The sequence below is a fragment of the Lepus europaeus genome, chromosome 22 (assembly GCF_033115175.1).
Source record: "Lepus europaeus isolate LE1 chromosome 22, mLepTim1.pri, whole genome shotgun sequence".
NCBI classification, from domain to species: Eukaryota; Metazoa; Chordata; class Mammalia; order Lagomorpha; family Leporidae; genus Lepus; species Lepus europaeus.
Genome location: NC_084848.1, coordinates 23,956,642 through 23,971,219, shown reverse-complemented (window position 1 = coordinate 23,971,219; position 14,578 = coordinate 23,956,642). Strand labels below are relative to the sequence as shown.

Sequence of the window (14,578 nt, the reverse complement as noted above, 5' to 3'; positions counted from 1 at the left end):
CCCTTTGACCCGGAAGCAGATGCCCATGCTCCGGATATCACATGTTCTTCCGCGGTCGTGACCCCAGGTCGCGTAGGTCCTTCAAAGTAAAGATGGCGGCGTCTGCAATGAAGAGTGCCCTGGGACTGCGGGCGAGTGTTAGTCGGCCAGTTGCTTTCGTCAGAAAAATCCCTTGGACCGCAGCATCGAGTGAGTGTGGACTATAGGGGAAGGGAGGAACTTTTAGTTTCAGGTGATCCTCAGGCCCTCTGCGGATTTCTCTAGAGCACTAAAGTCAGCATGTGACTGGATTGCTCCTCAACAAGCTAATGAGCAGAAAGAAATTTTGCTTGCGGTGAATTGTTAGCTTCCCGGAGCTTTGCGAGGCACGCGCTCACGGTCTCCTGACTTCCGAAGTGATTTGATAGAAAGGTTTATTACTTGGTAACTTCCCTGCAGTCCCTGTGGACGACGGATCCTTGCTGGCAAGGTTGTAGGCCAGAAGATGAGCCAAAAGGAAATTTCAGTTCAAAGATGAAGATCTGAAGCAGGTTCTCAAAGGAGAAGGGGTGTGTGTGTGACAGAGTCAGTCAGTCAGATCCCCAATGTTACGGAAACAAAATGCACGGCGTTTCGTGGTGGCTTGAATGGGAATGGATGTGGGATGAAGGAAAGGGAGGAATGAGTTCTGCGTTTACCTTTGGCGCATCGCACGCAGAGAATTTAGGAGGAGCAGGCCCAAAGATGAAGATTAATGTTTCAATGTGTTGAGTTTGAGAAGCCTGTGAGATCTCCATCAGGCCACAGGACATAGAGATTCATTCAGCAAATATTTAAGGAATATCTGTTATGTGTAGACATTGTTCTTGGAACTTGTAGCTGTTTCTCCTAAACAATTTTAGGTGATTTGGGAAGGGCTAAATGGTTTGTTTTAGAAGTGTTTTCCAGAACTTTTAAGTCCCTCTTAGGCCCTGGAAGAGAAATTTTGCCTCTGTGGATTGTTGAAGATTTCCTGACATTTCTTTTTCATTCAGCCAATATTGAGACTGTACTGTGTATCAGAAACTGTAAAACACGGTTGTCTTTCAAAAATGTTTATTTTTCATCCACCTGAAAGGCAAAGTGAGAGAGAGAAAGAGATCTTCTATTCCTGGTTTACTCCCCATGCACACAACAGCCAGGGCAAGTCCAGGCTGAAGCCAGGGTCTCCCATGTGGGTGGCAGAGCCCCAAGCACTTGAGCCATCATCTGCTGCCTGTCAGGATGCCCTAACAGGAAGCTAGATTGGAAGTGAGGTGCCAGGACTTGAATTGGCATGTGATATGGGATGTGTACATTTCAGCCATCAGCTTAATCAGTTGTGCTGTAATGCCACCCTCAGCATGGCAATTTCTGTATTCAGGGATATTACAGTGTTGTAGGGATAAGGAAATGTTTAAGCAACAAATATAGGCAGTCGTTGAACCAATGGGGTTTAGATGAACTAGGATCCATAATCAGATAATATAAAATGTACATCAGCAAAATGTAAGCACTGTAAATCAGAAGAGGAAGAGATCATGTAGTTTTTGATCTTTATGATTATACATCAATTCTTGGCTGTCTCACGAGGATAGTGCATTTTATTGTGTTACACAAGAAACCCAGTAAAGTCATATTCATGTATTTGGCCTGAGTCTGGAAGGATAGTTAGAATTCGGACAGGAAGAGATGGAAGTCGCAGGACAGATACAGAGAATTTAGTTTCCTAAACTGGAAAAGCAGTGGGAAATATGGCAGGAAAGGCAGATGGGATAAACCACACATTTTAGAGCTTTGACTCTTTGATCTAGTGTAAACTTCAAATTATGAAAGATTAGTAAGGTCAGATTTTATTTTAAATTTTCCGATATAGCTGGGAACATGGTGGATTGTATTTGTATTTGTTTTCCGTGTGATCTGCTCACAGGGATTATTATCTACACGCTTGGCACTTTACCTGGTAATAACGAAAACATTGAATGTGTGCTGAGGATGCACAGTGTCCTGAGGACTGCAGTGGGCTCAGCAGCAGTTCATCTCTCCACGTTCCTATCCTGTCACCAGATCTGGAATAAAGCTGTAAATTTAAACTGATTCTTAACTCTGAAGACTTTCAGGAAGTGTCCATGAGGATTCTAGATCTCCTTTTGGCTTCTAGCTGTATCTGGACTACAGAAGTTAAAATATGAGTCTATTAACTGTTTTTAATGTTATTTCTCCCTTGGTACAGGTGAGCTGAGAAAACACTTTGCACAATTTGGCCATATACGAAAGTGCACTGTACCTTTTGTGAGTATTATCTTTAAAAAAAGACTTCATGTTATCCTTTAATTCTTGATTTTTTTTTTAACCAAAACAAATGAACTTATATCTAATGGAATGAAGCTGTTTAAAATATTGATGAAATTATATGTGATACTGATTAAAGATTAAAAAAAATTTTTCATGGGAGTTAGTTTTACTTTTTTTTCCTTTTAGGTTGCTTTGTAACCTACCTTTAATGGATGCACATTTCTCCTCCCTCCTGAACCTCATCCCTCCACACCCTCTTTAAATGTGCAGAGGTTTCTTAGCTTGATGTAATCCCATTGGTCTATTTTTGCTTTGATTACTTGTGCTTCTGGGGTCTTTTCCAAGAAGTCTTTGCCTATGCCAATGTCTTGCAGTTTCCTCAATGTTCTCCTCTAGTAATTTGATGGTATCAAATCCTTGACCCATTTTGAGTTAATTTTTGTATAAGGTGTAAGGTAGGGGTCTTGTTTCATAGTTTTGCATGTGGAGATCCAATCTTCCCAGTGGCATTTGTTGAGAGACTGTCCTTTCTCCAGGGACTGATTTTAGCTGCTTTGTCAAAGATTAGTTGGCTATAGATGTGTGGGTTGATTTCTGGGGATTCTGTTCTGTTCCATTGGTCTACATATCTATTTTTGTGTCAGTACCAGGCTGTTTTGATTATAACTGCCCTGTGGTATGTCTTGAAATCTGGTGTCATGATGCCTCCAGCGTTGTTTTTGTTGTTTAAGATTGCTTTAGTTATTCAGAGTCTCTTGTGTTTCCATATGAATTTTAGCAGCATTTTTTCTAGATCTGAGAAGAATGTCATTGATATTTTTATTGAGAGTTGAATCTACAAATTACTTTCTGTAGTATGGATATTTTGATGATGTTAATTCTTCCAATCTGCAAACATGGAAGATTTTTCCTTTTTTTTTTTGGTGCCTTCTATTTCTTTCTTTAATGTTTTTTAAATTTTCATTGTAGAGATATTTCACCTCCTTGGTCAAATTTATTCCAAGGTATTTAAATTCTTTTTGTACCTATTGTGAATGAGACTGATCTTACAACTTCTTTTTCAGTCATGGCATTACCTGTGTATTTAAAGGCTGTTGATTTTTGTTTGTTAATTTATATCCTGCACCTTTACCAAGCATTCTTATGAGTTCCAATAGTCTCTTAGTGGAGTCTTTTGGTTCCCTATAAATAGAATCATGTCATCTGCAAACAGGAATAATTTGACTTCTTCCTCTCCAATTTGTTTTCTTTTTCTTTTCTTTTCTTTTTTTTGCCTGATGGCTCTGGCTGAATCTTCCAGGACTGTATTGAATAGCAGTGGTGAAAGTGGACATCCTTGTCTGTTCTGAATCTTAGTGGAAATGCTTCCAACTTTTTCTCATTCTGTATGATGCTGGCTGTGGGTTTACCTTGATTGTGTTAGGGAAAATTCCTTCTATACCCAGTTTGTTTAAGGTGGTTTTTTTTTTTTTTTTTTTTTTTTAAAGATTTATTAATTTACTTGAAAGTCAGAGTTACATAGAGAGAGGAGAGGCATAGAGAGAGAGAGAGAGAGAGAGGGGTCTTTCATCTGCTTGTTCACTCCCCAATTGGCTGCAATGGTTGGAGCTGCGTGGATCCAAAGTCAGGAACCAGGAGCTTCTTCCTGGTCTCCCATGCAGGTGCAGGGGTGCAAGGACTCGGGCCATATTCTACTGTCTTCCCTTGCCTTGTCAGAGAGCTGGATCTGAAGTGGAGCAGCCGGGACTCGAACCTGTGCCCATATGGGATTCTGGCACTGTAGGCAGCAGCTTTAACTGCTATGCCAGAACACCAGCCTGTTTAAGGTTTTTATCATGAAAGGATGTTGTATTTTATCAAATGCTCTCTGTATCTATTGAGATAATCATGTGGTTTTTATTCTTCAATTTGTTAATGTGATAGATCACATTTATTGATTTGTGTATGTTGAACCATTCCTGCATACCAGGGATAGATCACACTTGGTCTAGGTGAATGAGCTTTCTGATGTGTTGTTTGATTTGATTACCTAGTATTTTCTTGAGGATTTTTGCATTTATGTTCATAAATGGTATATATATATATAATCTATAATTCTCTTGTATCTTTTTCTGGTTTTGGAATTAAGGTGATGCTGGCCTCATAGAAGGAGTTTGGAAGGATTCCCTCCCTTCTTTCTAAGTCTGGTAGAATTCAGCAATAAAGCCATCTGGTCCTGGGCTTTTCTGTATTGGAAGAGTCTTTATTACTGATTCAATTTCCATCTTGGTATTGGTCTGTTTAGGTTTTCAGTGTCTTCATGACTCAGTTTTGCTAATTGCATGTGTCTAGGAATCTATCCATTTCTTCTAGATTTTCCAATTTGTTGGCATATAGCTGTTTGTAGTAATTCCTGATGATTCTTTTTATTTCTGTGGTATCTGTTACATCTCCTTTTTCATCTCTCCCTCTTTTTTTGGTTAGTTGGGCCAGTGGTGTATCAATTTGTTTATTTATTTTTTTAAAACCTGGTCTTCACTTCACTGATGTTTTTGTATTTTTTCCCCAATTTTCTTTATTTCTTCTCCAGTTTTAACTATTTCTTTCCTCCTCATTTTGGGTTTGATTTGTTGTTTTTCTGGCTCCATGAGATGTATTGATAGCTCATTTATTTGATGCCTTTCTAATTTCTTGATTATTGCACTAGTTGCTGTTAACTTCCCTCTTAACACTGCTTTTGCTGTACCCTGTAAGTTTTGATATGTTGTATTGTCATCTTCATTCATTTCCAGGAATTTTTTTGATTTCCCTTTTGATTTCTTCTATGACCCACTGTTCATTCAGGAGTGTTTTCTTCAGTCTCCATGTGTTTGCATATTTTCTAGATTCTTGAGTTGTTAATTTCCAGCTTCATTACATTTTGGTCAAAAAAGATACATGGTATGTTTCAATTTTTTATTGATGAAAAGAATAGGTGTTAGTTTTTTATTGTTGCAAATAACCACAAGCTTACTGGCTCAGACTGGGGACTCACATCGTTGTAAGCCAGGCATCCCCTGGGCCTGCAGTCTTTCTCATTGCAGGCTGCGCTCAGCAGAGACTGCCTTTCAAGCTCCCTCGGGTTCTTGGTAGAATTCTTCTCTCAGTGTAGGACTCGGGACACTGTTTGCAGTTTTGGACTTTCCACGAGGAGCTACTTTGACTCCGAGGGACTACCTGCCTTCTTTGTTTTTTCCCTCTCCTTAGGCTTTCTTCCAATATGGCAACTTCAAAGCCAGTATGCTCCCTGAAGTACTACTTTAGCTAATCAGGAGTGACCCTATTGCCTTGCCTCATCACCTAATCAAGGGAGCACTGTCCCTCCCCCTTTGTAACAGGCCTGCCTGCCTACCTTAAGGCAGGGGGTTATATATGGAGATCAGGGGGTCCATCTTAGAATTCAGCCTACCTCAGTGTTCTACTAAGGACTTGAGATAGAGAGTAATTTTACCATAAATTGGCAGAATAGCTATTTTAAGTTTTTCCTCATGGAGTGCCATTTTTTTAGTATTACTAATAAACAAGCATTTATATATTAATTACATTTCCCTTTGCTTTCTCATAAAGGTCTAGAATCATTCTGTAAATTAGTTCTACTATTCCTGGTCTGTATTTTTCCATGGGCCTTTTACTATTGGTAAGGCCTTGAGGAGTAATGTGAGTTTATATCTACTTCACTGAAAGAAACTACCACGGTTTTTCTTCATGGCACTGAAAGGGCATGGTAAAATAATCTCCAAGCACCTTAAACTCTTTAATTTTTTGTTTAGGCAGATAGAGCGAGCGAGCGAGAGAGAATGAGAATCTTCCATCTGTTGTCTCATTCCCCAAATGCCACAAGAGCCAGGGCTGGGCCAGGCTGAAGCTGGGATCTGGATCTCCATTTGGGTCTCCCTTGTGGGTGACAGGGACCCAAGTATTTGAGCCACCACCTGCTGTCTCCCAGAATGCCCATTAGTAGGAAGCTGCAGAGGAGCTGGGGCTGGAACCAGGCACTCCAGTGTGGGATGTGGGGGTCCTAAGTGGTGTCTGTACCAAACATTTGTCCCAGAAACTTATTTTTTTTTCCTAAGATTTATTCAGTCAGAGTCACAGAGAGGGACACAGAGATCTTCCATCGGCAGGTTCACTCACCTAGTGGCCACAATGGGTAGGACTGAGCTAGGCCAAAGCCAGGAGCCAGGATCTTCTTCTGGGTCTGCCACATAGGTAGCAGGTGCCCAAACTCTTGGGCCATCCTCTGCTGCTTTCCCAGGTCATTAGCAGGGAGCTCAATCAGAAGTGGAGTAGCCAGGACACAAACCAGTGCCCATATGGAATGCCAGTGTCACAGGCGGTGGCTTTACCTGCTACGCCACAATGATGGCCCAAACTTAAATTCTTAACTCTTGATTTAATGTTACTTGACTTCCAGTGATCTGATTACTCAGATCTGGTGCTGGTGAATGTATAGGGAAACTGGCACTCAGGTTGTGAAGTATAACTGGTACTGTATAGTTTGGCAAAGTTTAACAATTAAGAATTTACATATGCTTTAATCAAACAATTCCATTTCTTGGAATTTATCCTAGAGAAATGCATGGTCAAGAATATTCAAAGAAGCATTAATAATGTCAAATAACTGGCCGGCGCCGCGGCTCAATAGGCTAATCCTCCGCCTAGCGGCGCCAGCACACCGGGTTCTAGTCCCAGTCGGGGTGCTGGATTCTGTCCCGGCTGCCCCTCTTCCAGGCCAGCACTCTGCTGTGGCCAGGGAGTGCAGTGGAGGATGGCCCAAGTGCTTGGGTCCTGCACCCCATGGGAGACCAGGATAAGCACCTGGCTCCTGCCATCGGATCAGCGCGGTGTGCCGGCCGCGGTGGCCATTGGAGGGTGAACCAACGGCAAAAGGAAGACCTTACTCTCTCTCACTGTCCACTCTGCCTGTCAAAAAAAAAAAAAATGTCAAATAACTAAACATAAATGTTCATGAGTGTGATTGATTAAATACTGTCATTGATGAAAATGGAATTTTATAAAGATGATTAAAAGAATGAGGCACATGTATTACGAACATGGAAAGCTTTTCTAAGTTTAAAAACCACAGTGTTTTGTTTTTTTTTTTTAAAGGTTTATGTATTTATTTGAAAGAGGGAGGGAAACAGAAAGAAAATCTTCTGGTTTGCTCCCCAAGTGACCACAGCAGTCAGAGCTGGGCCAGGGTGAAGCCAGGAGTCTAGAACTCCATGCAGGTCTCCCATGTGGGTGGCAGGGGCCCAAGTAGTTGGGCCATCTTTCATGAACAGCATATTTAAAAAGTGTCTTCCAAAACAGTGTTTTCCCTTGATTGCCAACAAAAAGTACAAATAATTTAGCACCTGGAACGGATTATTATTATTATTAATAAGATTTTATTTATTTGAGAGGTAGGTAGAGTTACAGGGAGCGGGAGAGAGAGAAAGGTCTTCCATCTGCTGGTTCACTTGCAAAATGGCCACAATGGCTGGAGCTGCGCTGATCTGAAGCCAGGAGCCAAGAGTTCTTCTGGGTCTCCCACACGGGTACAGGGGCCTAAGCACTTGGACCATCTTCTACTGCTTTCCCAGGCCACAGCAGAGAGCTGGATTGGGAGTAGAGCAGCCAGGTCTCAAACCAGCGCCCATACGGGATGCTGGCACTGCAAGTGGCAGCTTTACCGGCTACACCACACGGACCCAACTGTGTCTTTTCCACCTGTGGTATATAAGTTGGATGAGTACCCTGCCTTTTTGTATAAGGGAAAGTAGTAAAATTGTTTACATTAACCATAGTCTGAAACTAAGTGGTAAGGGAAAATATTTCCTTTCCTATTTTTATTAGGAATAAGTGATAATGGTAGTGGCAGTAATAAAGGTGAATGGTCTCATAAATGACAGATGGAACTGGATTTTGAGGCTTACTCTAGAAAATTAGGTTAGAAACAAGGAGTACTTTTTTTTTTTTTTTTTTTTTGGACAGGCAGAGTGGACAGTGAGAGAGACAGACAAAAAGGTCTTCCTTTTCTGCTGGTTCACCCGCAATGGACGCTGCAGCCGGTGCACCGCGCTGATCCGAAGCCAGGAGCCAGGTGCTTCTCCTGGTCTCCCATGTGGGTGCGGGGCCCAAGGACTTGAGCCATCCTCCACTGCACTCCCTGGCCACAGCAGAGAGCTGGACTGGAATAGGAGCAAACGGGACAGAACCGGCGTCCCGACTAGGACTAGAACCCAGGGTGCCGGTGCTGCAGGTGGAGGATTAGCCTATTGAGCTGCGGCACCGGCCTAAAAAGAATACTTTTTAATGAATCAAAATTTCCATTAGTGGGGACTGCATTTAGAATGATACAGAAAGCCCAGTCCCCGGATCTGCAATGGCAGAGGAAAAGCAGAGGGAATGAGAAGAAATGTGTACTAAAGCAAGGCTATTGACCTTTATTGATATCTGTAACCTGATTTTAATCTTTTCCTGTGCAGATGCTGCTCAATTTGTTACCTGTTGATAAACCTATTTTAACATGAAATTACCATTAAGTTGAAAATGTGTTTATTACTTAACCTATCAAATATTATAGCTTAGTGTAGTCTAACTTGAATGTTCTCAGAACACTTACATTAGTATAGTTACATAATGCAATGTGTATTTTATAATAAAATGTTAAGTGTCTCATGTAATTAATTGAAGATAGTACAAAACAGAATGCTTGTATGGGTAACCTTTGTAAGTTGGGGACCACCTGTATTTTGAATTTTTAGGACAAAGAGACTGGCTTTCACAGAGGTATGGGTTGGATTCAGTTTTCTTCAGAAGAAGAACTTCAGAATACACTGCAACAGGAAAACCACATTATTGACGGAGTCAAGGTAAATCCGTGTCACATCCTGAGCTTTCTGTGGAGCGGCCGTGTGGAACGACAGGGATTCGGGGAGACGTCTAACTGAAGCTTCCCCACTGCTTGTGACAGTGCGGTGGCAGAGTGCCCAGTTCTGAAAGGTCTGCGAGGGGAAGCGAGGAAGACTGTGATGGTTAGCAAACTGGGATAGGTAACCGAACAGCGGAAACAGCAGTCCACTTTCGAGTCAGGCTAACTCAGATTGCAGTCCTGGCTTTTCCCACTTACTATGTGATACCGAGCCAAACTTATCTGTGATTTTTCTCTTCTTAATTTCACAGACAGGGAGAAAGATCTTCCATCTGTTGGTTCTCCCCTACCTGTCTGCAACAGCTGGGGCTGGGCCAGGCCAAATCCAAGAATAGGGAATTCAATTCAGGTTTCTCTCCCACATGGTTTTCAGGGCCCTCACTCTTTGAACCATTGCCTGCTTCCTCTCAGGGTGTGTGTTAGGAAGCTGGAGCTGGGAGCAATGTTGGGACTTGAACTTAGGCACTCTGATACGGGATCTGGGCATCCCAAGTAGCACTTTTGCTGCTGTGCCAAATGTCTGCCCGATTTATGATTTTAATTGAAGCTGAGGGAATTTTAAGAAAAAGGAATCAACAGCTGCTGGAGTTATTGGTGCCGAATCCCTAAGATGGCAGTTTTCAAGTAGCCATGTTTAGTGTTTCTGCAGACGCTGCCTTTCCTTACAGTGCTTCCTTGATTTTTTTCAGCTGCACGTTCAAGCTCAAAGACCAAAAGTTTTGCAAGGGGATCAAACATTTGATGAAGAGAAAGATTTTTGAGAGTTTTAATGACTGCCTACTTAATAAAGTAAACATAACTGAGAATTTTGTCTAAATGTTTTTATTTGAAACAAATAGTTGCTCTAAGCAAGACCTTACTTTCCCTACTCCAAAATAAAATGAACACAATAGGGGCAAAATTCATTTGGCAGGACAGTTCCAGTATGTGAACTCACTGTGGTTGGGGTAACTTTATTCTTTAGCAGTCATTATACAAATATTAACCCCAAACTACTAGCATCACACAAAAGGAAGTGGCCTTAATTTTGTGTGTAGGGCAGTATGTTCTATAAGTGCCGACAGGTGGGACACACAAACAGAACTCACTCTTTAAAAAATCTAATTCAAAGTAGAATTTTCAATCCCCCCTTTATCTTGTAGTAAAAAGTAGCCCTGGGGTCTGCACACCGATTTGGTTTTATCCTGACCATTTACAAAGTGTTCCCCACATGACTTGCATCACTAGGGTTACGGATAACAGTTCATTCTCTCTGAGGAGACGCAGCCGTCTACTCCTTTCTCCTCTTCTTGCCTTCGTGTTCATGCTCCTTGGGGCGGCTGCTATCTGAAGGTCTTTTGGAGCCACCATGCTGTTTGGCTTCTTCCAAAAACTTGTCCAAACCAAAAGGATCTTCCTCAAACTGAACTGGTCCTTCTCGGCCTCTCTGTCTGCGGTCTGAGCCAGAAAACTCCTTGTCGGGAACAAACCTAGGGAAAAAGAGAAAGGACTATGAACTACTTTGTTTTCACTGGTGTGAATGTTGAAAGGGAGCTGTCTGCTTTTGTACCTGTTGGTCTTTATTCTGGCTTCCAAGTCATCACCATACATGTCCTTGTCCAGATTTTTACTGGGCCTGTAAATACTCTGGGCCATATCTTTACCACCTCTCCAGGCTTGATCATAAACATTATAAATTTCATCTTCTCCACCTGCAAATCCACTGTCCATACCCTGTAGGAAAATGGATACATTACTGACACTGAATCTGTTTACCACAATCATGTTAAATATATAAACCCGTGCTCATGGAGAGCAAGCTGAACTGCAAATTAAACAACTGTCATAAAGTGCATATACTTTTGCTCCTAGCACCTTCATGTTCTCACCCAGAGCCTTGGATCAGGTACATGTGAAGAAATCATTAACACTGGATGGTGCTACTGCAAGAGCAAACTTGACGTTTTCATTTATGTATACTCAGAAACATGAAGATGCAAGAACTGTGAAACATTTCTCTGATGCCATTTACGGTAACAAGTATTATATCCCTTGTATTTCCTCAGCGGAAATCTTAAACAATGGAGATGTTTTCATCACAACTTTAAATGCTTTAAGCTTAAGCTTTTAAATGCTTTAAGCTTAAGCTTGTAACAGTTGTCCTGAAAGTATTTACTTGTGTGGAACTTTGATCACTAACTCCCTTTGCTTTGGAAATTCCCACTGCATAGTGGGTAAGAACAAAGCGTTGGAGTCAAGACATCCAAGCTTGAATCTTAATTTCATCAGTACTAACTAAACCTCTCAATTTCCTCACCTAAATAACATAGTATGACTTTATACTTTGTATTATTTGAGATAATGTAAGATTTAGAACAATACCAGGAACACAAAAAGCACCTAATACCTTTATGATTGTTACTTATAAGAGCTTACTAGGATATTGCCTTCAAATCCTCCTAAAACTTTGAAGTCGTAATTGACCCTTCCCCCTACATCCAGTGGAACTTACATTTCTGTATTCTAAGCCAGTCTTTCTGTGTGTACCTTCTTCAGTAGGCTATAAGATCCTTGAAGGAAAAGCAACTGATCTTTTGATCTCACAACTTATGCAGAGTTAATAATCAATCTTAGGTGAATTCAAACAGAAAGGTATGTTTCCAGGCCTATAGTGTCCCAGTGGCTAGTTAACGACAACTAGAAATCAATTTTCTGACAATCTGTCCCATAAATTAATCTACAGCTTCATTTTTTTTTTTTTTTAAAGATCCCATGTTGACCAACAACATAACAAAAGGGGAAAAGCTGAAGGTTTTCTAAGATGTGGAGTAAGACAAGAATGCTCACTTTAACCATTTTTGTTCAACATGGTACTGGAAATCTTAACCACAGCAATGAGGCAAGAGAAAGAAAGGGCATCCAAATCGGAAAGGAGAAAATCAAACCGTCACTGTTTACAGAAGACATGATCTTATACATTGGAAACCTCAAAGAACTACATGTTAAGACCAGGAACTTGGCCAGCGCTGCGGCTCAATAGGTTAATACTCCGCCTGCAGCGCCGGCACACCGGGTTCTAGTCCCGGTTGGGGCGCCGGATTCTATCCCGGTTGCCCCTCTTCCAGGCCAGCTCTCTGCTGTGGCCCGGGAGTGCAGTGGAGGATGGCCCAAGTGCTTGGGCCCTGCACCCCTTGGGAGACCAGGAGGTAGCACCTGGCTTCTGGCTTCAGATAAGTGCGATGCGCTGGCCGCGGCGGCCATTGGAGGGTGAATCAGCGGCAAAGGAAGACCTTTCTCTCTGTCTCTCTCTCTCACTGTCTAATCTGCCTGTCAAAAAAAAAAAAGAGACCAGGAACTTTGAAACTACTATAAAAAAAATGGGAGATGCTTCAGGACATGGAAGGAAAGGAGTTTTGGGGTCAGACCCTCAAAACAGGAAACCAAGCAAAAATAGACTCCTGGGATTTCATAAAAATAAAGAGCTTCTGCACAGCAAAGGGACAATCAACAATGAAGATACAACCCACCGAATGGGAGATAATATGTGCAATTTATACAACTGACAAGGAACACAAAATTCAATAGAGATCCTAAGTTGACATTTCTATAGCATTAAAGAAAAATCCAGGGGCTGGTGTGGCATAGTGGTTAAAATGCCTAAGAAAGCAGTGGAAGATGGCCCAAGTACCTGAGTCCCTGCCATCCATGTGGGAGACCCTGAAGAAGATCCTGGCTTCATCCTGGCCCAACACTGGCTGTTGCAGCCATCTGGGAAGTGTGAACATTAGATGGAAGACTTCGCTAACCTACTCTGTCTCTCCCCATCTAACTCTTTCAGAATAAATAAATCTTAAACAAAAAAATCCAAGAATCAACAAAAATGTAAACTAAGCACTACTTTTAGAGAAGGTAGAGCATGCGAGCACTCTCTGACTGGTTCATTCACCAAATGCCTGCCATAGGCAAGACACAGCTGGGAGCTGGAAATTCAATCCATGTTGATGGCAGGAACCCAACTACTTTGAGCCATCACCACTGCCTCCCAGGGTTGGTATCAGCAGAATGCAGGAGATGGAACTGGGTACTGAATTTAGGTACTCTGACACAAATGCCAGACCAAATTCTTGCTCCTGGTTTTTACTTATTTTATCATCTAATTCATTTCCTACCAGTGTCTCCAATCTTAGCCAAGTATAAAAGGTCACAATTAGCACTGTTTCATCTTACTTATCCCCCATTTTTTTATTTTAAAGATTTATTTATTTGAAGGAGGAGTTAGAGAGAGGCAGAGGCAGAGAGAGAGGTCTTCTATCTGCTGGTTCACTCCCCAGATGGCCCTAACAGCCAGGGCTGGGCTAATCTGAAGCCAGGAGCCAGGAGCTTCTTCTGGGTCTCCCACACGGGTGTAAGGGCCCAAGGACTTGGGCCATCTTCTACTGCTTTCCCAGGGCATACCAGAGAGCTGGATTGGAAGAGGAGCAGCCGGGACTTGAAACAGCACCCATATGGGATGCTGGCACTGCAGGCGGTGGCTTTACCCCATGCCACTATGCCAGACCCTACTTGTCTCTTAAGTTACAATACACAACTTCCAGTATTTTTCTGTCTTTATAATGGTATTTCATGGGCTGATCTAAATCAGACCTGTTATTTCCCTCCCCTCAGCCACCATGATAGGTATTGATGCCAACAAACAAGATCCAGTGTTTCTAAAATCCTTGTACCTTGGACTGGTTGAAGAGCCTTTGGTCATACTGAACTTCGTTGGAAGTCCGAGGGTTGGGCACACCAAGAGCAATGACTTCACTGATATCCCGATTTTCATTTCTCTGTAGTTTCGACCTATTTTGAATTACAATGTCATTAACTAGAAACTTTACAAACTAAATGAATTCAATTTAAATAAAACCAATCTCAGAAGCAAAAGAAATGATGTTGATAATGCATATGATATATGATATAATGTATATGATATGATATGATAACGAATAATCAGGTTGCCAGCCCTTTATACAGCGTTTCAGAGACATGAGTAGAGAATGTTGGGTTTTACATTTAGGATTTTCTTTTAATACAAGCAATCACCTTACATCCATGCTGAGATAAAATTGCAGTGGTCTATAGCTGCCATTGTTATATGAGGTTTCGGAGTTGGGGAAGTAGATGCTAATTAGGCACATCACACAAATCATTTTCAATTAACCAGGATCAGCTCATTTACCTAACTACGTTAAGTAATTTTGTCTGAGTAGCATTTTTGTGGAAAACATGTCAATGACTGGATTATTCAGTATGATTTTTGGCATTCGTGTTAATTTAATTCTCCTGCTGTTTCAGTACTATGCAATCTACATTCCCATGAAACCATGGTAA

The 14,578-nt window shown here is 41.6% G+C and overlaps 2 protein-coding genes across 2 annotated transcripts in view; one reads left to right on the top strand and one right to left on the bottom strand.

The window, feature by feature from the left end:
- The first annotated feature begins 41 nt into the window (after positions 1–41).
- SLIRP (SRA stem-loop interacting RNA binding protein) lies at positions 42–10,032 on the top strand. The gene is made up of 4 exons (XM_062181444.1): positions 42–189; positions 2,231–2,289; positions 9,060–9,167; positions 9,916–10,032. Exons 1-4 carry the CDS (start codon positions 42–44, stop codon positions 9,985–9,987), a joined length of 387 nt encoding a protein of 128 aa, XP_062037428.1. The 3' UTR covers positions 9,988–10,032.
- SNW1 (SNW domain containing 1) overlaps positions 10,031–14,578 on the bottom strand; it is a 40,717-nt gene continuing 36,169 nt past the window's right edge. The window contains exons 12-14 of the mRNA XM_062181441.1: positions 13,930–14,047; positions 10,776–10,939; positions 10,031–10,695 (exon numbers count right to left, since the gene is read on the bottom strand). Coding sequence (XP_062037425.1) covers positions 10,497–10,695; positions 10,776–10,939; positions 13,930–14,047 — 481 coding nt within the window. The 3' untranslated portion in view covers positions 10,031–10,496. The remainder of the gene's footprint in view (positions 10,696–10,775; positions 10,940–13,929; positions 14,048–14,578) is intronic.